General features: G+C 40.9%; 2 protein-coding genes across 6 annotated transcripts; both read right to left on the reverse strand.

Annotated features, from left to right (window-relative positions):
* Positions 1–1981: 1981 nt before the first annotated feature.
* On the reverse strand, positions 1982–13824 carry slc10a7 (solute carrier family 10 member 7). 2 transcript variants are annotated; one of them, XM_040007024.1, is made up of 13 exons: positions 13555–13823; positions 11690–11772; positions 11459–11595; positions 10709–10784; positions 10589–10627; positions 10426–10461; positions 9647–9730; positions 9403–9568; positions 6854–6905; positions 6256–6329; positions 5752–5897; positions 5588–5639; positions 1982–4385 (listed from the first exon to the last, which is right to left on the reverse strand). In XM_040007024.1, exons 1-12 carry the CDS (start codon positions 13652–13654, stop codon positions 5619–5621), a joined length of 1014 nt encoding a protein of 337 aa, XP_039862958.1. In that variant the 5' UTR covers positions 13655–13823; the 3' UTR covers positions 1982–4385; positions 5588–5618. The 2 variants fall into 2 exon arrangements, with proteins under 2 accessions (XP_039862958.1, XP_039862957.1); XM_040007023.1 differs by lacking the exon at positions 5588–5639 and having other exon boundaries at positions 13555–13824.
* A 385-nt stretch (positions 13825–14209) lies between these two features.
* ttc29 (tetratricopeptide repeat domain 29) lies at positions 14210–24128 on the reverse strand. Of its 4 annotated transcripts, none has more exons than XM_040007039.1 (12): positions 23999–24128; positions 23442–23533; positions 22366–22449; positions 21728–21787; positions 20568–20731; positions 20213–20389; positions 18689–18901; positions 17478–17563; positions 16407–16498; positions 16016–16139; positions 15794–15883; positions 14210–15485 (listed from the first exon to the last, which is right to left on the reverse strand). In XM_040007039.1, the coding sequence occupies exons 2-12, from the start codon at positions 23513–23515 to the stop codon at positions 15318–15320; spliced, it is 1332 nt and encodes a 443-aa protein (XP_039862973.1). In that variant the 5' UTR covers positions 23516–23533; positions 23999–24128; the 3' UTR covers positions 14210–15317. The 4 variants fall into 4 exon arrangements, with proteins under 4 accessions (XP_039862973.1, XP_039862972.1, XP_039862971.1 ...); XM_040007038.1 differs by having other exon boundaries at positions 22366–22452; XM_040007037.1 differs by lacking the exon at positions 23999–24128 and adding an exon at positions 23802–23940.
* Positions 24129–25351: the final 1223 nt, after the last annotated feature.

Below are 25351 nucleotides of genomic sequence, written 5' to 3' on the forward strand. Positions count from 1 at the left end.
AGTCAGTCTGTTGCTGAAAGAGATATTCTGACACCTTTTTCCGCTTCTTCATTAGTTTTTTTTCTTTTTTTTTTTTTGCCTGTCCCATTTGGTTCTTTAGCCGTCAGAATTGTCATCTGAAGACCAACAAGGATACCCAATGGATTTACTTTGCCAAATGGATCATCGTGGCATTGCCGTAATGGTCCATTTGATCGACCTTTGTTTTTATTATTTATTATATTTTATTTTCAGATGTTACAGACGGGACAGACATGAGTGAGGGATAGGAAAGGGAGAAAGAAAGACGAAGGAAAAGAAAAACAGAAGGGGAGAGGGACAGTGAGAAAGGGGGGGAGAAAAAAAAATCTCCTGGATCACCTGTTGAGAGAAGAATAGAAAACAAGCAAAAAAAACCCCAAAGCAACATACTAAACACAACACCATCGCATTAATCTAGCTAAGTGTAAACAGCAGTAAATACTAAATATTCAATGTTGTTGTGCAGCACGCAGGACAGACAGCGCACAATGTGCTTTGAAGTAGCAGCCAAGAAAGGTTTAAGTCTACGAGCAGTGAACACGCGTGTGCACACCTTCATTAGTTTTAAACAAGCAGCATCTCCAGAGGACCTTTCAGGTCCCGTTGAGCCGCGGTCCCTGACAAAATGGAGCTTGGCAGGCTGTCACGAAATTCGCTGTAAATGTTCACGATCATCCACAGATTATTTAAGCCAGGAGAGCACATTAATAGACTCCATAGACAAAAGCACACACTGGTGCACTTTCTAAGAAGAATCAGCAAGAGCAGAAGAAAATATTCCTGGCTAAATCTTTCTGTCTCCAACATAAGTAGAAGAATAAAGCTACAATCTGAGTAGTACGTTAACAGAGAAGAATAGGTATGTTTTCTGCATGCATGTCTAAATATACCACAGTGTATAGACAATGACAGGAGGGCTGTAAGTCCAGCTCTGATTAGGTTTTATAGGCTGATTTTAACAAGCAGAGGTTTTTGCATCTGTGGAGAAAGAGACTACACTGCTGATCACTAACATCCATATTAAATTGTTAAGTCATGTGATTGCACTCAAAAATAAAAAGTATATTTTCAGTATCATACACTTTTCATAGCTTTATTCAGCTCCTGGAGTTTGAGGCAAAATGCTGGTTTTTAAATTAGGTTTGATTGAGGGTTAAAAACAGCACAAAGCGACTGCGGTCTGCTGGCAGTGCTTTTATTGGTTTATCTTACGACTGCTCCTTCCAAATGATGTGACAGAAGAGCCATCTGTCCAGAAAAAGATGGGTCAGTGAAATTAATGAGCTGCCAATACGGCCCATTTGGTCAGAGAACAAATACAAGGATTTATTCTAAAGTGCTTCTGGCCTCAGAGGACGAAGCACTCATTAGGGCTGTTAAGACTTCGTTAAAGAAGTAAGAGAAACACATTCCAGGTACTTCTAACAGCTAGTAGGCTATCGGTGTGTAGAAAATAGTCTCTGCTCAAAATGTGGTACTGTGTTACAAAGAGAAAGCCTTTTTGTGTTTAATTTCCAAAACTTCTTTAATAAAACAAACAAAAATCAGACCCATACATATCCCACTCATTGTTTTCTCCCCACAATAAATTACAATGACAAAACAACCACACTGCAAATAGACTGAACAGACTCACTGTAAGCTGGACGACATAAGAAATGACATTTGTGCTGTAAAGGCTTCAGAATTGAAGTGAATGTGGTGACATTCTCCGTCAGAGACGCCAAAATGTTCATACAGTATTTTCAACACTATGTTAACATCTTTTTGAAAGGGCAACAATCATGTGAAAGGAGACTGGAGGCTTTACAGTCTTAGGTGGATACAAAAGCTAATTTCTGCTACTGGAAAAAGAAAAAAAAAAATGCCATCCATAGTTCAAAGTTTTGACTTTCTAACTTCAACTTTCAAACATCTGAGCTAATACTTTGAAATGTCAACTTTGCAAGCTGTTTTTTTATTTTATTTGTGTAATTAAGGTTTCATAGGTGGAGAAGACCAAAGCAAGAGATAAAAGAACTTGGCGTCACATGGCGGACATGAGCTCCACTCCAACTGAATATTGGTGTTGTCTGCTGTTAAATCAAGCAACACTTTGCTTAGAAATTTTAATGACACCGACTTGGATTGTGTCACTTTCGTGAAAACAACTTTACAAGTTGTTTGTACTGTTCTCAAGTGGTTTAAAAATAGGTATTGCAGGTTTTTGGTCCATCACTTCAATTCACTTTAATAATATAAGACAGAAACACCATGCTATAATTCATTGTAGGATATTTCCCATTAATGTTGTTATTGCGACTCCACAGGCTATGTTTGCATCCCTGGTGATAATGCAAGCCAGATGTAACAAGAGTCTCCTGGATATAGAAATAAGTTCAAAGGATGGACAATGTGTGGTTTCTTCTTTTTCCAGTGTAAGGTTAGGTACACATGACGACTACAGACTAAAAAAAATACTGTAATGTGGGACTGAAGCTGAATACAATCTGCTCACTACTGGATTTGACTGGTTGAGCAGCATGGTGGTGAAAACCAACGAGCATCTGTAGTGACGTACCAACAAAGCAGAGTAGGATTAAAACCTCATGATGCTGCTATCTGTAATTCAGTGTTAGAAAGGATAGTGACGGTAATTTTAACATGCTAGCACTACTTTAAGCTACAACAGATACAGAGTTAGCTGTGCACAGAGCTACTGTAAGGCCCTCCAGTGTGTCCTCTGAGGCTTGATGGAGTTGTGCTATTACGTAGCGTGAAAGCCCTTAAAGAAAAATGGAAGTCAGAGTTGTCATAATTTACCAGAAGGATGTAAGGCTAAGTCGTTAGAGCAAAGAACAAAATAGAAAAATACTACCAAAGTTCCCCTGAGCAAATTCCCACCCTTTCTCCTCACTGGTGTGCATTTCGGTTTGGTCCACAGAACGAGATGGACTAGAACAACGTTTTAGTGAATATCATGTGCTGCTGTTCTAATGAGATAACTCATTCGCTGTCATACCTCTGAATAAGGTAAAGCAGCTCCAGACCTCATGTCACAAAATTTTGTTATGCAATTCTAGATTCTAGAGGTCTGAAATCTATTATTGTATTTTAAAGTTGCAGCTCTGGAGCCCAGCAGCCTAGAGTGTGGAGGGACTCTAAGACTCTAGAGTTCTAGATTTTTCCTCCCAAAAAACATTTACATGTTTACTGTAGACTTTGGTTGGTGTGATATACAATCAGCTATATTATTTCCTTAGATAATACCATATTCTACAGCTATGTTCAGAGGTTTATTTAGATTTTTATTCTAGAGCTTGAGTGATGCAGGATTTCTGATACTGATATTTGGTGGTTTAAAACTCTGATATTCTGCTTTCGCTTTCTTTAACATTTCTTATATCTGGTGATTTATTTACTTGTTCACGTCCTGCCTGCTCCGATTGTTTGTGGAATTCTGAGCGCGTGTCAACAGGAACGTTGCAGAGTGCCCCCCAGGAAAAAATCTGCCATGTCAAGACATTGTAAGAAAATTGTCCCCCCATCTCTTTACTTTTTTAATTTTGCAATATTAATTGCCAATAACAACAGACTGGCAGGTATCTCATACCAAACAATAATATCAGCTTTACCCAGTCCTGCTTTTTTTGTGCTTTGTTACTATTTAACAGGATCCTTACTGAGAGCCCAAAGCTCTCCTTATTGGTCCGAGACATAAATGCCCTTATGGGTGACAGATTTGGTTAGAATCTGAGGGAAGCAGGCCAGGAATTAAACTGAGACAGCCATATAGAAACAAGTGAACCAAGTCATTAACAAAAAAATTTGACCTGTAAACTTGGACTCACTACTCCAGTATTAATGTGCTAACATCCTCCACTCAACTAAACGCCACCAAAAAACTACTTGTAAGACAAACGGCATTTTAGAAAGTGTCGAAAATCCAATTGGCTGTTACAATACAGTATATTAAGTATCAGATAATCCAGATAGTCCATGTAACAAACACTGACGCAGGCAGCGACCGCTAGTGGGAAGGTAGAAAAATGTTGAAAACAGCAGAAAAGAGAAAAGACTGGTCCAAATAACTTCATCCTTCTGGCTCCAAAATCCATATAAAAATAGAACTCGCACTTAGTTTAATATAAAACAATATATGTGCTGGAAAGAGGAGTCCTTCCTCATCATAGAAAGAAAAGAACTGAGGCACGCGGTTCCTCTCGTTCTTTCCGCTAGGCTGAGGTCTTCGTTGATTGGTAGCAATAAGGCACGTGTGACCACTGCAATCCTCCACCATAGTTCCCTTTTGTATGAGACACCAGTAACTTCACAAAAGCCAACATTTCATGTCAGATGGGCTGCAGCGCTGACAGCTTCACCGCCTGAACAGAGACAAGAGCCATGAGAAAGAAAAGATTGAGAAGAAAAAACATTAGACAAAAGACGAGTCATTTAACAGGACAAAGAAAACTCTGGAATTATTTAATGACCAACAACATGAAGCCAATTACTCATTTTCCCCATCCTAGCAGCACACTTATAACAGGCAGCTGAAGCTTGTACAAACACAACGTTGAACCGCTCGTCATTAACTTTGAGAGAAACCCGGCTTCATAAACAGAGTGAAGTGAAGCAAAAAGGTCCATGTCCCACCAACAACACAACATCCGTTTGACACCAGAGGGCGCTGTTGCACCCAGAGCGCAGAATTAAAGAGAATGTGCAAAAGAATTATTCATCTGATAGTGGCACACCAAAGTGTTCAATATTAAATAACTAAATATGTGGGTAAAACAGACAACATAACATGCGATAATGTGAATATAATGCAGTTTAATAGAGCTCATTCTTATGGAAGTAGCATGATGACAAACAAAATGCAAGCTATGCATATAAAATTTTGTAAAACCTAAAAAACCCAATCATTTAATTATTAAATAAATTAAATGAATAGAATTCAAAACTGTAAAAACAATGAAAACAATAACTAAAAATAAACAAAAAAGCCCACATTTTTAGATCTAATGACACTTTGATGCTTTACTTTCCTTTTGTTTCTAATGAATTGAATAAAACATGTTTAAAAACATAATTTGTGTTTGAATTTGATTTTTAATGACACAGATCGTGATCTTTTTTTTCCTCTTGTTTGTTCTGTAGTGACTCATATTCAACAGAGACTACATAATTATTTAGATGCAGTATATTGTTAAATTTAATGGGACTTACACAGCTGACTTTTTTTAAATGCCCAAACAAACAATAAACAAAGTAAAAAGACAAAATTTCAAGTTGAAAAAGTTAAAATTGTACAAAATGTATGAAAGGAAAATTGTTTGTCAGTGTGTCAGTAAAGGGCTTTCATAAATCAGAGTATTACTAAGAAAACAACATACCACATTCATGGTTCAGTCACACTTGAATATTATTGTTATAATTCATTTTTCTTTCATGTATTTAATATTGAACACTTTGGGCTTCCATATTGTAAATAAAAAGAAAACCCAGGGAAGCCACAGTAGAGATTTTTTTGAAATTATATACAAAAATAACTGAATTTGCTCTTCCGTCCGTTCTTACTCACTCGGGTCAGACAGAAGTGTTGGCATGCAGCCTTATCGCAACAACAGACTAGACTGTAGGGGGACAAGGTGTAGAGGTTAGTGTTGGCATGGAGCCGCCACGTCGAGGAGCAGGAGAGTTTGATTTAACATCGTCCTCAAAGTGCACGTGTGTGTGTGTGTGTACCTTCTGCCGGCTGGTCATCCAGCTGCGGATGGTCGGCACGAGGACGGAGCCGAGCAGGATCTGAGCCGGATGGTAGATCAGGAGAGGGACTGAGATCAGAGACAGGTGCTCATAGCCCTCAAACACGATCTTCAACATGGGGATACCTGTGATTAAATAAATAAGGAAGACCTCATGGACTTAAAGCTAACCCAGCATTTAAAATTAGACTTCAGAATGAGATGCAGCGTAGACGAGATGACTTTGTTCACTTCATGCCAGCTCCGACCTGCAGCAGAGCTCACGACCGAGCTCAGAGCTTCACAGGCCTCAGAAGCTCTTTCTAACTCCTCCAGATTTCTCCTCTCTTTACTTTCTAACTTAAAACTCCACAGAGCTCTCAGGAGACACCCGACACTTTATACAAGTTTTTGCGCGCATGCAGGAGCTCTCTTCAAGCACAACTTTGATGTGAAGTTTCTCTCTAACACAAAATCTGAGCGTCTAATCTGGATGTGCACCCACCCAGGGTTAGAGACTTGTGTGTGGAGCAGAACATGATGGCGACTGTGTCCGCGGGGCTGAACCTGGAGCCTGGCCTGCAGAGACAAACAGGAAGTTAAAACGTGCCATCTGTCACCCTCCAGACGGTTTGCAGGTGGTGACCTTTACACCCAGAGCAAAATGTTGGAGCAGTTCTTATTGTTTTAGGGAGCCAATACATGGAATGATAAGAATATGATGAATAAATGAAATGTATAAAAATAAAATGTATGAATACCAAACTGTGAAAAAAAAAAAAAAAGAAATGAAGTCTTAAAATTTAAGATTTGATCAAAGTTGTTGTTTTTTTGTATTTTCTTAATTTACACATTAAGGGTTTAATACTGATTCTTCTGGAAGTAACTTGATGACAAAACCTACAAGAAATAAATGCTGAAAGCCACTTAATGCTACTAAAAAATTTAATTTAAAAAAATAAATAAATATATATATATATATATATATATATATTTATTTAGAAAAACATTTCATCACATTTCTGGGCAGAGCTATGTAAAAATAATCAATATAATGAATATTAAAGAAAAGTAAAGGACAGGTTGAGAAGGAGGAAGCTTACCTGGTGGAAAAGGCAAATGTGAGCAGCATGAAGCTGATCTGGATGGAGAAAACTGCAGAGCAAGAAAAAAAAGAGGCAAATTTAACTTCTCATTTCATATTAAGCTAAAATCAACATTTAGATGGACTTTTAGCAGTTTTTCTTTTTAAAATATTGTTTTAGATCTTATAATAATAAGAACAATAAAAAACAGTCCATTCATTACTCCAACAGTCTGTGGAGTGACCTCTGTGGTGGAAATCTTCAGTAACTCCTTCAGTAACAGTTGATTTGATTAGTTTAGTATTGAGTTCTTCGATTAGCCCTTTTTTGGATTGATTCACCAATATCTGTTCTTCTACACTGCAGCTGCTTTGCAGCTGTTGTAGTTTGTACTAAGCATCTGTAAAAGACGTTGTGTGAGTTTGTTCATTTGTGATTTATCATGGATTTTTATTCTAAATTAATAAAAATGTATGGATACTGAGATGTATTAGTTCCACACATTGTCTCTGAAAGTTTTCATTTTTAGACCAGCTAGCCTGAGGGGTAAAATGAAACACCACACTGTTTGTGAGGGAATAGTTGTACACGTTAATAGTCTATATATACTGTTTCTATGCTTCTATGCTATGTTTCTATGTGTTCAGTCAAAACACTGTTTAATTTTATCTCAATGTATTTGTGTTCCTATATTCAGCGATTACTGTTTTCTTTCCTTTTAAGTTAGCTTGGCTAGTTACCAAGGTAAACTTTAGGATTAAATCCAGTTAATGTTGATTTGGACAAGAGCTGTAGAGATTTTATGGTCATTTGGCGCCCTCTAGGGGCTGATACAAACTAGAGCAGTCAACTGGGAAACATTGAGTACTGTTCTGTTTATTCTTTTCTGATATTTTTATTTGTAGATCACACTTAGTCGGATTGTAAATAAAGGGAATCTCAAGTCTTTTTTAAATCCTTTACCAGATGCTTGCAGTGGCTGTAATTACTTAAACATTCAAAGAAATCAGGTTCTGATGATTATACTCAGTCCTGGCCCCGGGGTCGAGCAACATGAGCCAACATCATTTTAGAAATTGAGCCTGCTTATCGCTAACCTCAATAAACAACACAGAGATAAAAACACTGGACGTGCCTTCCAGGTCTGAAAGGTGGGCTTCCTGAAATCTGCATTATTTTTAATGACTAGTAGAAGGAAACACTGGCAAACCTGACAAACTGCTAAATTAACCAACACAATCATTAGGAGTCTTTTGTTTTCTTTTTTGCCACTGATTTTAACGAGAGCCAGAAACTTCAAGAAACCAATTACAACCAATCAGGAAGTGCACGTTTCCCTAGCAACCAGAGGTTAAATCATGTCTAACATGGCAAACAACTCTTGAACAATCTCTTGAGATCAGTTGGGTCAGATTAACCTATGTTTATGGGAAAACGGTCTTAGCAGACAGTTTCCTTTATGGGAAACATAAAAGAACAACTTTACGGCCTCATGGCTGCGAGCCATAAAGAAAAGGAAGATTAGTCAGGACTTCAGTCATAAGTCCTGTGGTCGGCTGTTTAAGGATCTGATCAGGATCTCTTCTGGATGTCTCACTTCAGAAAGTGGATGTCAGGGTACACACCCAGAACTCTCTGTAGGGGTTATACATCTCATGTGGCTTAATTACACCATGGGATGGCTAATGGCTAATGGAAGTGAAGGATTTCATTGGGTGGTGGCCGGTATGCTGGAGCATTTGAAAAAATGTCATCTGAACAGATAGAGGTAGTTTTTGGGTGTGAAAAGTGAAGCCAGTGTAGAAGTGTCTTCAACCGGCATTATTTTTAATGACCAGCAGGGGAAGATCGCTGATTCAGCAAAAACTGGCAAACTGCTAGCTTAACCAACACAATCATAGTTTTTTTTTGGTGCAGCACATTCTCTGCCACTGATTTTAACGAGAGCCAGAAACGTCCAGAAACCAGTGCCAACCAATCAGGAAGTGTACGCTTCCCTAGCAACCAGAGGTTAAATCGTGTTCAACATAGCAAACAACTCTTGAACAATCTATTGAGATCAGTTGGGTCAGCTCAACGCACGTTGGTGGGAAAACAGCCCTTATCTGCCTTGATCTATGTGCTTAGCAGTTTCCTTGACAACTTTATGAGCTCATGGCTACGGGCCATAAAGAAAAGGAAGATTCAGGAACTTCAGTCATAAATTCGGTAGTCGGCAGTTGAAGGACAGGACGATACCTGTGGTTGCAAACAGGCTTCCAGTGTTTTAGAAGTCTGTGGGATAACAGCTCTCTGACCTCGGTAACACTTTCCAGATGAGCTCAAATTCTCAGCCACTGGTTTCAGTTTACAGTGAATATAACATGAAGTCCACTTGAACTTTTGGTAGTTCTCAGAGTAACCGAGGAGAAATGTATTCAGGGATGCTTAAAAAGTTGAACTTTACTCAGCTTTTCAGAGCTAGCACCATTGTTTTTAACACTTCCTCTGATAGTTTAGTTCAAATTTACAATTTACATTTGATTTCCATTAATCTGCCATTGATGACACGCAGAAGGTGTACTGACTGATAAGGCCGACCAGCAGCAGGCTGGTGGGGTCCAGCTCGATGCTGGGGTTACTGAAGGTTTCGCAGAAGGTGGTGTAGATGATCATGAGGAGGACGGCGCTGCTGATGGCGCCGAACGGGGGCTTTTGCCTTTCCAGAAACTCCCTGAGGAAACCGCGACACACCTGCGCACAACCGAGCAAATCAGCTGATTTAGAGTTCAGACTTTAGACCAAGACTTCAGGACGTGCGCCGCTTCATACCTGACCCAGGATCAGAGGCACCACCACCGTCATGAAGAGCTGAGAGAAGATGGAGGAGAAGGGAACGGAGGACGAGGAGCCGAGCTGGAGGAGGAAGAGGAAAAAAATAAATAAATACAAATATTATCACAAGAAATGCACAAATTATTGATCATATAAAAAAAACAAAAAAAAAAAAAAAAAAAACAAAAAAAATTGTGCTTAATTTTAGTTATTTTATGACTACTTTTCATTTTTATGACCCTTGGTTGCGTCGTCTCTTTTTTTCTTTTAAAAGTAAGGTAAATAAAAACGTATTTAATTATTCGTACGTTCGTAATTATTAAGCTCTTCTGGTTCTAATTTTATTCTGATTTTCATTTTTATTGTTTTGTGACTGTTCAGTTGTGTTTAATGTCCTCACGGTCATTTCAAATCTCTTTATGGTTGCTTTGTGCGATTATTTTAGCTCATTTGTGGTTTTTCGAGCTCTTTTTGTGTTTAGAGATATTTACTTTGCATCCATACTTATTTATGTTCTTATCTGGACATCAAACAAATCGAAAACAAAGTTTAAATTTATCCATTTTTCACTTTCTTCATATTTGGAGCAGGACTGGTTGCCGTTTGGTAACTTGCTTGTAGCGTGTCTGTAATTTAAAAGTGATCATTTTGCTTGTTTTATGTCTCGGTTTGGTTGCCATGGATCTGTTTATGATTGTTTTATGTTCATAACCCGACCAGGACGTCCTTACAAACGTCTAAGCCTCGTAAGGCGTCATGTGGCAGGCGAGACTTACAAACAGCAGCAGCAGCAGAGGAGTGACGACGATTCCCTGCAGGGAGAAAAAAGGAAAAGAGAAATCAGGATTACAGCTTTGACTCTTCGTTCATTACTGCAGGATCACTTCATTACAGTCACAATCCTCCAAGGAACGTGAAACAGAAAAAAAACTGTCTTACCAAGAAGCTTCCAAAAGCAGAGTTGAAGATGGCGGCGGCCTGCACAAACACGCACTCAGTTTATCACTTTGGTGACACTGCAGGTTTAATCTGACCTGCTAATCTTTGTGTTTGTGTTACCTCGTTGCCTCCGACAGCCTTGGTGAGAATAACAGCGGAAGAGACCGGAGGGGGCATGCAGCTCACCGTCTGTAACCTAGGCAACCACAACAACCACAGGGTGAAGATGAAAGAGGAGGATGAGGATGAAACAGATCTGAGTCACTGCCTGCCTCTTCAGAGGAAATTGTGAGGATGGAGGAATGTTTTTCACAAATGAGAAAAAACAAAACAAAACAATGCAATACGATGTCACGCAAACAGATCTGCAGGTGGGAGGGGCTTGTGTGAGACTGAGATGACCATATTAGGAATATGTCCCCTCTGTGATGTCATAAAGATCAGAAAAAAAACTGCCTGAAATAAAGAGTTTAGAGCCATCTGAACTCTGGAATTGCTTCCACATAGAAAAAATGTTTACAGATCTTATAAATCTATATTTTATTTACAACTGATGATACAATTTTATTTATTTATTTATTTTAATCTGATGACTTCACTTGGACGGACCTCAAAACAAAACTGTGAAAAAAAATAAAATATCCTGTTCCTGGTGTTTCTCTGGGAAGAGGGAAGTCTCACATTATACACAAACACATGGAGCCGGGTCTGTAGTAATCTGTGAATGTGTGTCTTTATGCCAGCCCTCCAGGTACTGTGAGAATAAAGAACAACATTCTCTCTCTCTCACACACAGACAGACACACACACAGACAGACACACAGACAGACACACAGACAGACACACAGACAGACACACACAGGGTCCTACCCTCTGAGCAGCCATTGGTCGATGGCGGTCAGTGAGAGCACCTTGAGCAGCAGCCAAACGGCGAGTGGGAAGAAGATGAGGGTGAAGGACTGAACAAAGAGGTGGAGCCGCACGTGAAGCAGCGCACTGGTCAGCTCCTGCACACAGAGACGGAGACTTTTCCAAACTGCACCTGAATGCAACACTGCATGTTCCATAACTGAGGACAGAAGCAGGATGGGAGCGGCTCACCTCCGTTTTTAGCGACAGGCCACTGTTGAAGAAGATGAGCGAGACGGCGATGTACGCTACGGTGACCTCCGGTTTTAAAGGACCTGACAGACAGAAACAGATCAAATTTTCAAATGTGACATAGTCTGTGTAATACAGCAGGGAGAGGAAGCAGCCATCTGCTCTCTGTAGCTCTGCGTGGAGACCTGTTTTTACTGCAGTATGGATTAAAAGGGTTTTCACATCCGATGCAGTTTCACCTCAGTGCTGCCTTTGTGACGTTGACATAATAGTTTCCTTAATAGGATTTAGCTTTCGGTTGGTGTCTTTGGTTCAGCTCTTGACTTGTTTTCCTCTTATTTATCTGTAAGGACCTTCTCTGTTAGGGTGTGCAGATTTTCCTCTTACGTTGCTTGTATGACCTGTGAGGTTCCACAAGGTTCACTCCCAGGTTCATTGTTATTTTCTTTTTACCAGCTTCTTTTAGCTAGAATCAATCTTTTTATGGCATTTCATATCATTTCTGGATAACCAGCTGGAGGCTAGTTAACCGATCATCCCAGATTACGCACCGACTCTTCAATAACTACCTTGTTTTAAACTTCATATATAACTGAACAAAGACTGATCGCACCACAACTTCTGCCTCCAAGTCAGCTGTGTCATCCATGCTCGCAGTTTACAAAAGATGAGAGCTGCATGTCTTTTAGCTGAAACAAGACTAAGGTGCAACTGTTTTCAACACAACAGCAGCAAATAAAACAAACAATCAAAGAAACAAAAACACACCACACCTGTGCTGATGTCATTCTTCCAAAGCATCAACATTCCATGTTGGGATGCCCAACATGCAAACTGGCTGAAAAAACACTGTAGTAATCTGTGAATGTGTTATGAAGTTGAGACTTCAAAATGCGTGATGTCACAATGGATTTGACCATCTTTTATATACAGTCAATGGTAACACGTTAAAATAAGAGTCCAGCAAATACGAGCAAGAAAACCCACTGATATTTGAAGCCGGCGTTTACGAGCAGCGCCTAAAGGCACCACACCGATAGTGGCGTCTTATCTAATCTACAGGGAAAATGAGCGGAGGGGTTATCAGCTCCGGTGGCGGCTGATTTGTAGTTATCAATGCTTATGCTTTCTCCTCACTTAGTTTACTGGGAGTAATTAAAGATGCCGATAACGTGCTCGTGAACGCGCACACATGAGCGCGGAGCGGAGCACGGAGTTGGGTTGACGTGTTGACATTACCTACTGAATGCAACGTGTCACTACAGCGGCACTTCAGGTACGGAGGGAGACACACACAAACACACACAAACACAAGGAACCACTGTGACGTAGAGCCTGCTGCCCCAGGGCCAGCATGCAGGGGAACCGCGACATTCCACTGAAAGAAAATCCTGAAATGTACACTTTGTTAAAGTCTGACAAAACCTCCATTCATTACATCACTACGTCATAAATAAAACCAACAGTATTTGCACCTTGTTTCGGCTCAGGTCATATTCACAGAAACATGCAATGTTAAGTTGATAGTCCACACTTTTCTTCAAATTTCGGGGAAACAGCGCTAAATAAAGTCTAGAAGTTGTTCATTTATGGAAGATCAAATGTTGCCAGGTAAATCAGCCTGTGGCGATTTATTTTGTGACTCCTAACGATTGATTTAAGGTGTTAAGTCTTTACCTGAAAGAACACCTTTGGCCCTGAGAGAGAAGTAAAAGGATGGCAAACTCTTTCACAGCCTGGCAGTAAAATGCCCCAAACTGACCACTTAATAAACGGAATATTTGTTCATTTAGAGTCATTCAAAGAGTGAACACATTTTAAAGCAACACCATTGAACTTCAGTGATGAACTTCCGACCCTCTCACCTCCTTTCACTCCGATGCTGGGCTGCAGCTTGGCCGATAAGATGACCAGCACGATCCCGACGATGAACCACTCCTTTCGTATCCTCGCCACGAGGCCCATGTTTCAGCTCGCCGGTGATCCACCGGCTCTCCCTGCCTGCCCCCCACGGTCACAGCAGCCGGGACAGAAGTTCCCACAACTCCGGCGCTTCTTCTACGAAGCTTTTATTGTCACAAAACACAGGCAGAGGAAGCCGAGGCTGCTTCCGGACACATGGGCCCAAACTAGCCGTAAAGACCAGATTACAGACGCACCGACTCACTCATTACCGTAACACTACTAAAAGCAGCACAACATGCGTGTAACGATCAGAATCTGAAAAAATGTCAATAAAAGATTACATGTTAGGATACAGTTTCATTATTTATAGGTTAAAAAACACAATACAAGTAAAAGTATGAATAATACTGTTATAAATAAAGCTGTGTATGAAACAGGTAAAGAAACAACGGATGTAAGGGTCAGTATAACATTAACACATTTTAGTAGATATTTAAAAAGTTATTTATTAAAAATATGTGCCATTTATTTAACTATAAACAAATAATCATAGCAAACATTTTAAAAAATGTAAAAAAAAATATATTTAGAAAATTGTTATAATGAGGTATTGTTTTAGGTGCACAAGTCATAAAAATATAATAAAAAATTTAAGTTTGTACAAAACAAAATAGACAAATTTTAATTGACTTGGAGAACAACAGTATATAACATGTAAATAAGGCTGAAATCCCAAACCTCATGCTTTGATGTCCATTTCTCTTCTTACCACAGTTTTGTATTCAGTATTTAACGTCTTTTAAAACAGTCAAGGTCACTTTTAATAGAAGACTTATGAACACTAACCAATGACAAACAAACTATATATCAAGTCAATAAAAGTAAATTTTAACACTGAGTATTTAAACTGACATTAAAACATTACAAGTGCTTGAGTACAGATGAACTGTGTGGTTGTAGTACATTGTTAACTATGCAGAAAAGGGATCTCGTGACGTGCTGTGATTAGACCTGTGTGATAAGGAGCGTCCTTGTAATGACATCATTATGACTGTTGTACATTTCTTTGTGGATGATGGCCTTCAGCTGATGCAACTGAAAAGTAAACCACGGTGCAGTGCGAGAGAAGGAAAGGTTTCTAAAGGAGCCATCTTTAGTTTAGCGTTTATCCTTTTCACTCTTATTTTTAATTGATACTATACGGAGGCGAGATTTGGGTAAACGACCGTAGATGTTCTAGGCTATCCCAGCTATCATATAGCATCCTATAGTCTTTGGTAGCATGCTTCATTACTGTGATCTGTGTTTCCTTCCTTTCAAATGTTTGAATGACAGTAAAAACGAATCTTAGGCGAGATGCGGGACACGTTGCTAAACTGTTGCAGGGCTAACACAGACAACCATTCACACCTATAGCAAGTTTACAGGCTCAGCCCTGTAAATACTGACTCTTTGTATAAATTTGATTTGTTTATGAATAAAAGTCTTTGCATGTTATGAAATGCTCATGATTGTTCTCCACTCCATCACATCTGTATGATATCTCGATGCCACATGAAAAAAAAAAAACATCTGAAGAAAGATTTAAACAGTAACTTTGTGCTGCTGCCAAAACGTTTGGCCTCGACAAAGCACACAGCAGATGTTTCAGGGTTTCATCTTTATTCACGGTAACAGGTAACTCTTCTCCTTTCTCTCCCTCATATTGTCAAACGACGGCCTGTTAAAACCAGGCAGGAGAGTAGTAGTCCTCGGAATCCACACTGAGGTCCTCGCGTCCTCGTTTCACCTTCCAGGCGAGCAGCGCCTGCAGAGCGGCGGGCGAGGTTGAGGTAAGGTTGGCGCTGTATTTTCCATTCGTGGCGTGGGCGTGAGCGGAGGCCACCAACACCTGATGGAGGAAAAGCAGCAGGGTCACGGCCTTACAGTCGACATCTGGATCCACATAAACTGTCCTCAGACTCTTCAGTCAATTTAACTTCATGACTACTTCCTGAGTCACAGGTCTCAAAGTTCACAGGCTGAAGGACTCTAATGAAGGATGCACAAGTGTATCCTTTACTCTATTTTTATCTTAAGTGTATAAAAGAGGTAACATGTCATCCTTGTTCCCGAGGTATTGCATTCACAAACTGTGTGACACGGATACCTCATCAGGCTTTTACGGCCGACTGCTAAAGACGTAAAGAAAAGACCGACCTGCGCTCTCTGCAGCCGAGCCACATCTTCTGTGGTGCAGGCCACCTTGTAGCCCTGCAGGTAGTACTCAGCAGCTTTCACATACTGACTCTACAGAGACACACAGAGATGGGGAAGCAAGCCCAGGTGTTTACGAGGCAAAGCTAACATTTTTCAGCTGCTATAAATCAGTGTGATTGGTTATTGATTCCTGCACTGAATACTGTGGGGTGTGATTGGTACCCTGCTGAAGTAGATGTTTCCCAGACACAGATGAACGTCGATCAGTCTGTGATGCAGTCCGCTGCTACGAGACATGGCGACTAACTTCTCCAGACACGCGACTGCCTCCTCGAAGTATCCCTCGCTGTGCCACACACACACACACACACACACACACACACACACACACACACACACACACACACACACACACACACACACACACACAAAGGATGGAAAATGAACACTTGACTACAAGAAGGCTACTTGACTCACATTTGCACAGAGACCTCCAGACAATGTGCTGATAAACTTAACTTAAACTGTAGAAATTTCCTTTGTGTTTTTTTTTTTAATTTAATTCAGTTTTAGTCACCATAACACACTTTTGTGTGTGTGTGTGTGTGTGTACCTCTTTAGAGACTTTGCCAAAGCTATGCAGGCCTTCACCGCTCTGTCTGTGCCGTCTAGGCTGTGAAAAATCTCCATGCTGGTGTTAAAGAACTGGACACACACACACACACACACACACACACACACACACACACACACACACAGTTGAATAATTTTTGGGTGGATGTGCGTATGAAATGGGGCTCCACTGAAATCTGTTAAAAACACAGTAAGTGGCTCTTTTGTGTGACTTGTTGCCTACACCACACACATGTGGATTCATCCGCAGCCTAAAATAGTCCCACCTAAACTGCCTTTTCCCTCGGGTTCTGTGTTTTTGAGTTTGATTTTCTGTTCTTGGGTTTTACTATTAACACCTCTTAATCTGTCTCCCTGGTTTCAGTCTTATTCCATTTACTTCAAAGCCGCGTGTGAGACGTCAGGAGTAACATCCCTCCTGAGTTATTGTATTCCAGCAGGAAAGCTGGAAAAGCATGAAAAACTGGATTTGCTTTTCTAGTTAGTAAACACAGCCACTCATGCATCATTAGTAATACAGCATAATATTTGTGTTTTTGCACTTAAAAAACGCAGCTGCAGCTTGTTCGTGGATGGAGAATGCTCGGTGTCTGCCTATGAAAATTCTGACTGGGAACTTAGAAGTTCCGACTTCCTGGAAACCACCCTTAATCTCATTAACCTCCTGTGTTCCCTTTTTTCTCTGTTACTGTTTAGTCCCTCTTCTTCTCTGTTTAATGTTTGCATTTGCTTTCTTCCTATTTTACTTTGAAAGTCCATTTTCTTCACTGTCTTTTGTGAGTTTTACTTCCTGTCTGTCTTGCTGATTCCCAGCTTGTTTGTTCTGCTCTCTCCTTTTCCTCATCAGGGTATAAATCATCCTGTCCTCCTTTTTATCGAGTCGTGTCTTTCCCTCTCTCCCCGAGCCCTCGATTTTCTTTACCTGCTTGAAGCTTACCTTTTGCTCCAACATTTATGACACTTTGTTCACGTCTTTGAGTAACAGCTGTTAAAACTTTACTGACCAGCTGTTTCTTTGTGGCGTTCAGAAGTCAAATACAATCTTTGGTACCTTTTTGGCTGTGCTATGGTCTCCTGCTCTCTGATAGGCCAGGCCTACTTGGAAAGCCGCCTCCCCCTTCATGTGTTTGTCTTCAGCTGAAACAGACGTAAAAATAAAAACCGCGTTATAAACACTAATCTTCTGTGATCACATGAAAGCTTCACTTTAAAGCAGGGGTGTCAAACTCAAATACACAGTGGGCCAAAATTCAAATTTGGAACAAAGTTGCGGGCTGACGTTAATATTTATTGAAAAAAAAAAAATCTTCCTCCAGATATAAGAATGAATCTTTTCTTATGGACTCAAACAAGTTTTTCTTAAAAAACTGAATATGGAACAAGCAAAGCTTAATACTAAACAATATATATAAGCTGTATAATACCAGTAGGTCAGCTCTAATAGTAATTTGGTATGGCTTCGCGGGCCAAATGTATTTAGGCTGTGGGCCAAATTTGGCCCGCGGGCCAGAGTTTGACACCTATGCTTTAAAGGATCTTTTAAGCAGAGTTGATCTGATGTCTGTTTAGCAGGCCTGACTTCTATTGAGGAGTTTATCCATATATAGGTTTTAGTTTTCAAATTCAAAGATCTTCCTGTGAAGAAGTAAAATTTCAAAGTAATATCATCAGGATTTTTGTAAAAAAATACTTTAAAAATAATAATAATAGATGTTTGTTTATCAGATGCCCAGCAATAACCCTCAACCTTGTAGTAGGTACACCCATGGTATCAACTGAAAATACTTGTCTCGCATTCACAAGATTTTCAGACCTTTCTGACCTTTGACCTTTAGGTCACTGAGTGTGGTGTTTTTAATGTTTATATCGAACCACAAAGCTTTCAACATAAATTATATATTTGTTAATTTCAGAAATTAAATTCTTTTTGGCGACTGCGTTGAGGCTTTCGTTTGGATTATGGTTAAAAAACCCTGTAATTTATTTTAACAAACAGAATAAATAAACAGACAAATCTCCTCCTTCTTCAGAAGAATAAACATTTCAAACTCTGTAGCTGTCAGGACCAGTTCTTAACCCCCTCTGAAAACGTGGTACTCGTTGTTTTGCTGAATATTTCTCGCCTTCACTGTGATCCTCTCAGCACAAACACCTCCTCCTCGGTCTATTTTTAATCTAAATGTTACACATGTGTGTGTTTCCGTGCATAGATTACTCCGATGCGCTGCCTCTCACTGTGTTTTTAGCCCTGGTTCCACCTACACTCCACGGCCCTGCTGTTGCCTTCGTGAAGCAGCGTCAGGGCCTTCTTGTGGTCCTCGGTGGCCAGCGGCGCCTCCGCGAGCTCTCTGTAGATCTTCCACAGATCCCGGCAGGCCCGGAGCTTCAGGGGCCGACCGTCTGAGTCCAGCCAGCCGCCGTCCTCCGCCTGTTTGCGGCATAGCTCTCCCTGCTGCCTCGCCTCCTCCAGCTCACCTGAGAGAGGTGGCATTTTTATAAGAGTGGGTGCAACATGAGTTCAACCGTCACAGGAAAATAAAGAGAAAAAAACAGCAACAAAACAACTAAATCAAATAAAAATACCAAACATGTAGCTGGTTTTGAGGGAATAAGCTTGAGTTTTAGATCATCTGAGTGAAGAAATGTTTCATTTTTTGAGTGCTGATTTAGCTCACAGGGTCAATCAGGTGACCTATACGCCATAAGACTAACACAGAGGGCTGCATTCAGGTCGGTCTTCCATCTTTCTTGTCTTCTCTGCACCGCCCTGTCACAATAAATTATTAATTTGAGTTAGAGTTATTTTTAATCTCAGGCTTTATTCCACAGTGTGTTCTTTGTCTTGTCTTCTTCTCGTCACCCCCAACCAGGAGATGGCTGAAGCTTCCTCTGCCGGAGGTTTTTTCATGTTAAAAGGGAGTTTTTTCTTCCCACCGTCTCCAAATGCTTGCTCATAGAGGGATGTCCGACGGCTGGGGTGTTGTATGTTGTAATTTATCACGAGGACCAATAACAGCACAAGCAAGAGGGGATCTTATCTTTTCAACACTGCCCCCTGGTGACACTACACAGCTACAACACTCACAAAGGACCAACACACAACTGCCCTCTTTAGGTAAGAGACTAATGCATCAGTGTCAGTGAAGGACAAGTATGCCTGTGTGTACATCTGTGGATCTCCACTTACACACAGAGCAGAGCACTAGACACTCCCACAGTGCGGGCAACAGTGGTCCTAAAACGTATTACAGACGGACTGCAAGGTTGGCTGGTATTTTACAATGATTCAAATGTTTAAGTTTGTAATTATGATTAATTTTTACAATGAACGTTTCAGGATCAAACTGAAAGGAGAAGCCACACCTTCCACTGCAAATGCAAGTTAAATAAGGTCTTATTGTAGGTGATACTCAGTCTCACATAAAAATGAAACACAGAAGAAAACAAAACTTCATGTTCAGCTTTGACTTTCTTTTAATCTGAATGTGATTCAAGGTTTTACTGGCCGCAGTTTTTAGTGCTGCTCATCTAAATCACCTCGACCTTGGCACTGCGCTCACCAGAAATAAACCAGCCAAGTTTGAGGCTGAATGGAAGCTTGGACGTTAAGACAGGCTAAGAGCAGACAGTCAGAGAGTTTCATTATTCACTGTCATCGTTAGTAATTCAGATTAGTCAGTTACTGTTTCTACTGTCTTGGAGCAACTGTGACCACATGCTTTCCTCAGGGATTAATAAAGTGCTGTGATTCTGATCATTCACTGTCACTATACTCGGTGTGTGCACCTCGATCCAGGTACAGCTCAGTCAGGCAGGCCCGGGCCTCGGTGGCTGCTCTGGAGAACCTCCCTTTCTCTCTGTCAGTACAGCTGTGGTAGAAGTAGAAGCGGAGCCAGAGGTCCTCGGGGTCTGAGAAGAACCGACTCAAAAGGAGACGCTCCTCGCAGACGGTGGACCAGATATCTGCAACAGAAGTCACCTGGTCCTGAACCATGGACGCAGTCTTGTTCTGTGTTCTACCAACAATAACCTTACACTCATTATGTCACTGACACACAAACACACTGATCTAATCACTAAATGAAGCCTTACTGGAATCAGAAGGATTGAATCGAGGCTCTGTGTGTGTGTGTGTGTGTACCGGTCCTTTCAGCCTCCTCAGCCAAGCTCAGGTGCTGGCTAATGGTCTCCATTTTGTGTCTTTGTTCCACCAGAGGAGGAGCACGAAGCCTGAGTGATCCCGGTTCAGCCGTCGCCCTCCAGTCCTGATCAGAGCGCAGCAGAGAGACGAGCTCAGAGAACGACCTGAATGACAGAAAGACATTTTTGGGGGATCTTTTTAACTTTGTGTAAACTGGAATGACCACCTGGGAAAAGCACGTCAGAGCACCAGTCCACTGTTTGTTAGAAATGTGCTGCACTGAAGCTAAACATCAACTGTGGAAGCCTCCATCTTCCATGGATTCTTTTTTATTTATAATGTTTGTTGTACAGTCTATTTCTCATGATCCTGTCAAAGGGAAACTGGAGTTTGCTGCAGCCAGTAATTACTCCAAGTCGGATTGTCTTTGATAGCAATAACTTCAAATGCTCACCGCGCCTGCATCAGCCACAAACCGTCAAACAGAGATTCAATATAACACGGGAGGAATCACAGCAGTGAGATGAGTGTGGTATCAACATGTGGGGGAGAAACAAAACATAAAATGCATTTTGAAGGTTTCTCCAGAGTACCGGCTCTTCCCCCCTGTGTCATAGACATTAAATGAATGCAGTGTTGCTGTTGAAACTGAGACGTACACCATGAGAAGGTTTTATCTTTGGTTGCAGATTTTAACAAAGCCTGAAAATCTCACACACCTGTCTCCAGCACTAACAAACTTAAGAGAGCTCAGAGCTGCTGTCAAAATAAGATGACTTAAAAAGTGCCACTCTGTGCAGTTTGGGGGTCTCTAACCCAGAAAGTGTTGATGGCATGAAGGAAAAGCTCAGCTAGATATTTAACATCACTGTACAGTGGAAAACAGCTGGCTCTGAGGCGTTTGGGTGCTGTAGGAAAATAGGAAACAAGCAGTGTTGGTTGGGTCCTGTGTGAAATAACGAAATGTGTTGCGTGTCTGATGGACAATCAGTTCTTCATTATAAAAAACATGTATTTCATGTCTGTGAGTGTTTGATCACACTGACGGTAATTTTGTTTTTGTACATCAGCAAAACTGTGCAACGATCAGCCTGCGACTGCAGAATCTTGTTTTTGAGTCAGACATTAAACATTTATCTTGCTGACGGAGAAACAGATACCTGTGGAAGCCTTCCTGCAGCAGCCGCACACAGATGCTCTGCTTCGGACTGCTTCTGAACCTGATGTGAGAGACGGAGGAGGAGGAGTAAAGATTACAGATGTGAGAGAGGAGGAAGACCATGTTAGGCAGCTCGGTGTGGGCGTGTCACAGGAGAAAAATCAGTCGGCAGCCCTTCTCTTTGCAGCAGGGGGCGCTCACACCACTCAGATTTCACGGTCACGATTGCTGAGCAGTACATCTCTAACTCCTTAAACTAACTGCTGACTGGCACCTGTACACCTGAGAGCTGTGCTATGGTTTTCTTTGTGTTAGCTGTATTATTGTAGGGTCTTTACCTCACAATAAGCGCCTTGAGGCAACTGTTGTTGTGATGTGGCATTATATAGATAAAAGTGATTTGGACTTACTCCACAAAATATCAAACCACAGTCAGAGATCACAGGGACGACGATGGTGGTTATAAACTTTCACTACTAAGCTGGGCTCTCAGCTGCAGGCTCTGAGCGCGCTCGCATAAAATGATCCCTATGAGTGCCCACTACTCCAACCAGAGACATTATCAAATATGATAAAATGGTGATTAAAGTGGTGGTGCCTGTGTTAAAATCCACCCAGTGACACTGAGGATGAACTCACAGAGCGATTTCTTTCCTGGTCAGACTCTCTGCTGGTCGAGCCGGGCCCAGTCTGGCTCTGAGGGACTCCTTCGTCTGCTTCATCCTGCTAAAATACACACACACACACGCACACACACACACACACACACACACACACACACACGGGAAGTTGAGTTCCCATCATTACTTCAGAGACTGATACCCTGCTGCTATGTCACTGCGCTCTCCAGCACATTGAGTGCTGCTCTAAACAAAGAAGCCTTAAGTGGAAATTACTTCCAAAGACCTGCAGTTAGCACCAGTGCTGCTTTCTAAGCACACTCTGTAGGTGGAGCGCTTTGGTTATGCTGAGGAAACACTGTTTGAATACTTCAGGACTGCGTCAGTCATCACTGAAGGAAATCAAATATTCTCTAATAGTGCCACAGTTCATCTGTTAATAGTAAGGGGAAATGAATGACACTGAAACACAATAGATGCACATGGAGTAAGTGATGACTGTAATACATCTGATAGCGGGGTAAATCGCCACATATTCTGATTACAACTTCCTGTTTCTGTCCGTAAAAAGGCAAGGGCGTATTTATGTTCCACCCTGTCTTTAAGAGAGCCACCAGCAGCTGTAAGAGCTGCACCGAACACTGAAAGTGAGGTTAAAGTTTACTCTGAGGGTTACTTCTGTCTTCACGCTAATGTCATGCTGTCAAAGATGTAAAGCATATCAGCAGGTTATGGCATGACACAGAAAACACATCAGTAATACAACAACCTGTCAGTTATGTGGTGCTTGTTTTCATTACCTGAGCACTATGAAATAGCTTTGATAAAGAAAGCAGTGGAATACTTTGCCCTAGTATTTAGCGAATACACAGATAAGCACAAGTGATGTTTGCTTTGATTTTGATGAAGAAGTAAAGACAAGGTCACGAGAACGTCTGTGTGGGTGTTCCAGGAAAGAAAAAGGAGGAAAAGAGGAAGATTGGTGGATGTAATAACAGAGGACATGCAGAGAGATGATGTGACAGGAGGTGATAGGGATAGGGTGAGATATCCTCCTTGCTCTCTGCTCTTTCCTGCCCTGCAGCCGGTCCTTACCTGTAGTAAGTGCTGCTCCTCTGTTTGCTTTTGTTGGTATTAATTTCAGGGAGAAACCCAACAGCTGCGTTCATCTTCACCTGCAGGTCAACCTGGTGGAGAGAGAGAGGACCCCGCCCCACAGAAAACTTTATGTATGAACTTCAATCAGTTTAACACTGATGCCTCTTCTAAAACCACAGGGTTTTTATCTTGATTTGAACAGTTTTGCTGCATCTAACAGGGTCACCAAAGAGCGCAGGTCGTTTAAATACAATTACAATAATTTAAGTGAGAATAAGTTAGGCAGACTATTCTGGAGTGTAATTGTGATATTTACAGCTGCACTTTTTAAAAACACACGCAGAGCTCCTGAATTACCGAAAGAAAGACACAACCAGCTGCGCGTGACGGTGAAGCGGGTGAGGTGCACCCGAAAAGCTCCGGAATGAAGCTAGAACGTGAAGCTAATGTCATTAAACCGGAATAACAAAAATAAAATAGAATAAAATAACAGTAACCCTGCTAAGATTTTAAATGTAACACACGGAGAAAGAAGCGCAGAAACACGAACTCACCGCCAGTTTTATTAGAGAAAAACTTTCCACGCTGCCAGCAAACTCAACTTCGTCACTATGACAACACCGAACCAAGTCGACCAGAGCAACGAGCTGAACTGCTTCCGGTCAGGTGGTCCCATTAAAAACAATCATTTTTTTGTGTGTATATTAATTTTATTTATTCCATGGGTTTGTTATTATTGCATTCGTGGTGACTTCATGTGTATCTTGTATAAACTGCTTAACAAAAACTTCATAAAGTCCAGTTTTTTTCTTTTCTTTCTCTTCTAACAGGTAAGTTTCTTTTCTTTTTTTTTGCATTAATCCCAGAATGAAGAGGAATAAAGTCTGACAGTATTTTCCCTGTAAATTTACAGCTTTATCTCAGAGAGTGCGTAATTTTTAAGAAGCTTCACTGACTTTAAAAAACAATTCTGATCAAAATCTTTCCAAATATTTAATATATTATAATAAGCCAATTTTATTTATAAAGCACTTTTAAAAAACGATAGCGGCTCTGGCAGATCCCAGGAACGACATCCAAGATCTCTGTCCAGAGCGCAGTCCTAGGAACAACTAAGATACTACGCAGGACACTCAAGCTCCCAGGCCTCTGGACCCGAGCTTGAAGGATAGACCGCCTGAAGGGGCGAGGGGGGAATTTATTTATTTATTTTTAAATATTAGTTATATATCAGTTATTAGCAGTTTTATCAGTAATTTGTAAGACCTGCATATGACAGAGGTTCATGAAGAGCTTGTAAATAGTAACATTACACACCAGAGGATGCTGCAGAGAGGGGTTCATTCATTTCATTAAATTTATTTTTCATTAATTTGTTCTTCATAAATCAGTTTAGTTATTGCACGTGAGCATAGCTGGACTGGCCATCGGGCATACCGGGCATTTGCCCGGTGGACCGCTGGTGATTTTTTGTTTTTATGGGCCGATGGATTTTTTTTTTTTTAAGGAAGGGTATATATAATGAAAGGTGTTGGATTGGCCAGTTGGTCATGATCGACTCTGGGCTGGACCAATTACAGCCGAGGAGGCCGGATGCACCCGCCCCCTTGTTTAACAATCACGTGATTTTCGCGCATTGCATGCCGGGAACTCGTGGCAAAACAATCCAAGTACCGCATCAAATGCAAGCATTTGTAGCACCGCAAAACGTTCATTCTCCGGTTCCAATACCTTCTTGTTTTTTCTTTGCCGCACAAAAAAGGAATGTACAAAACAAAAGGAGAACAATGCACAAAGACAGACTCGACGAAAAGACAAAGAAAAGATACGAGGAAAAAATCAAAGGAGTGAAAGGGTCAGACCCTTAGGAGCACACAGAGTGGACAAAAGACGTCAGCGTGCTGCCC

The sequence above is a fragment of the Simochromis diagramma genome, unplaced genomic scaffold, assembly GCF_900408965.1.
Source record: "Simochromis diagramma unplaced genomic scaffold, fSimDia1.1 OVJJ01000141.1, whole genome shotgun sequence".
NCBI classification, from domain to species: domain Eukaryota; kingdom Metazoa; phylum Chordata; class Actinopteri; order Cichliformes; family Cichlidae; genus Simochromis; species Simochromis diagramma.

What these genes read in the sequence shown, in the direction of transcription:
- slc10a7 (XM_040007023.1), bottom strand. Translation starts at nt 13,654, where the DNA reads ATGGGCCTCGTGGCGAGGATACGAAAGGAGTGGTTCATCGTCGGGATC. An exon ending in GACCAATGGCTGCTCAGAGG is followed by an intron (nt 10,785 to 11,458) that starts GTAGGACCCTGT and finishes GTGGTTGCCTAG; the next exon opens with GTTACAGACGGTGAGCTGCA. An exon ending in CTGCTTTTGGAAGCTTCTTG is followed by an intron (nt 10,462 to 10,588) that starts GTAAGACAGTTT and finishes TTCTCCCTGCAG; the next exon opens with GGAATCGTCGTCACTCCTCT.
- ttc29 (XM_040007036.1), bottom strand. Translation starts at nt 23,897, where the DNA reads ATGACATTAGCTTCACGTTCTAGCTTCATTCCGGAGCTTTTCGGGTGC. An exon ending in CTGGTTGTGTCTTTCTTTCG is followed by an intron (nt 23,534 to 23,801) that starts GTAATTCAGGAG and finishes TCTCTCCACCAG; the next exon opens with GTTGACCTGCAGGTGAAGAT. An exon ending in CTCGGCTGCAGAGAGCGCAG is followed by an intron (nt 15,486 to 15,793) that starts GTCGGTCTTTTC and finishes TTCCTCCATCAG; the next exon opens with GTGTTGGTGGCCTCCGCTCA.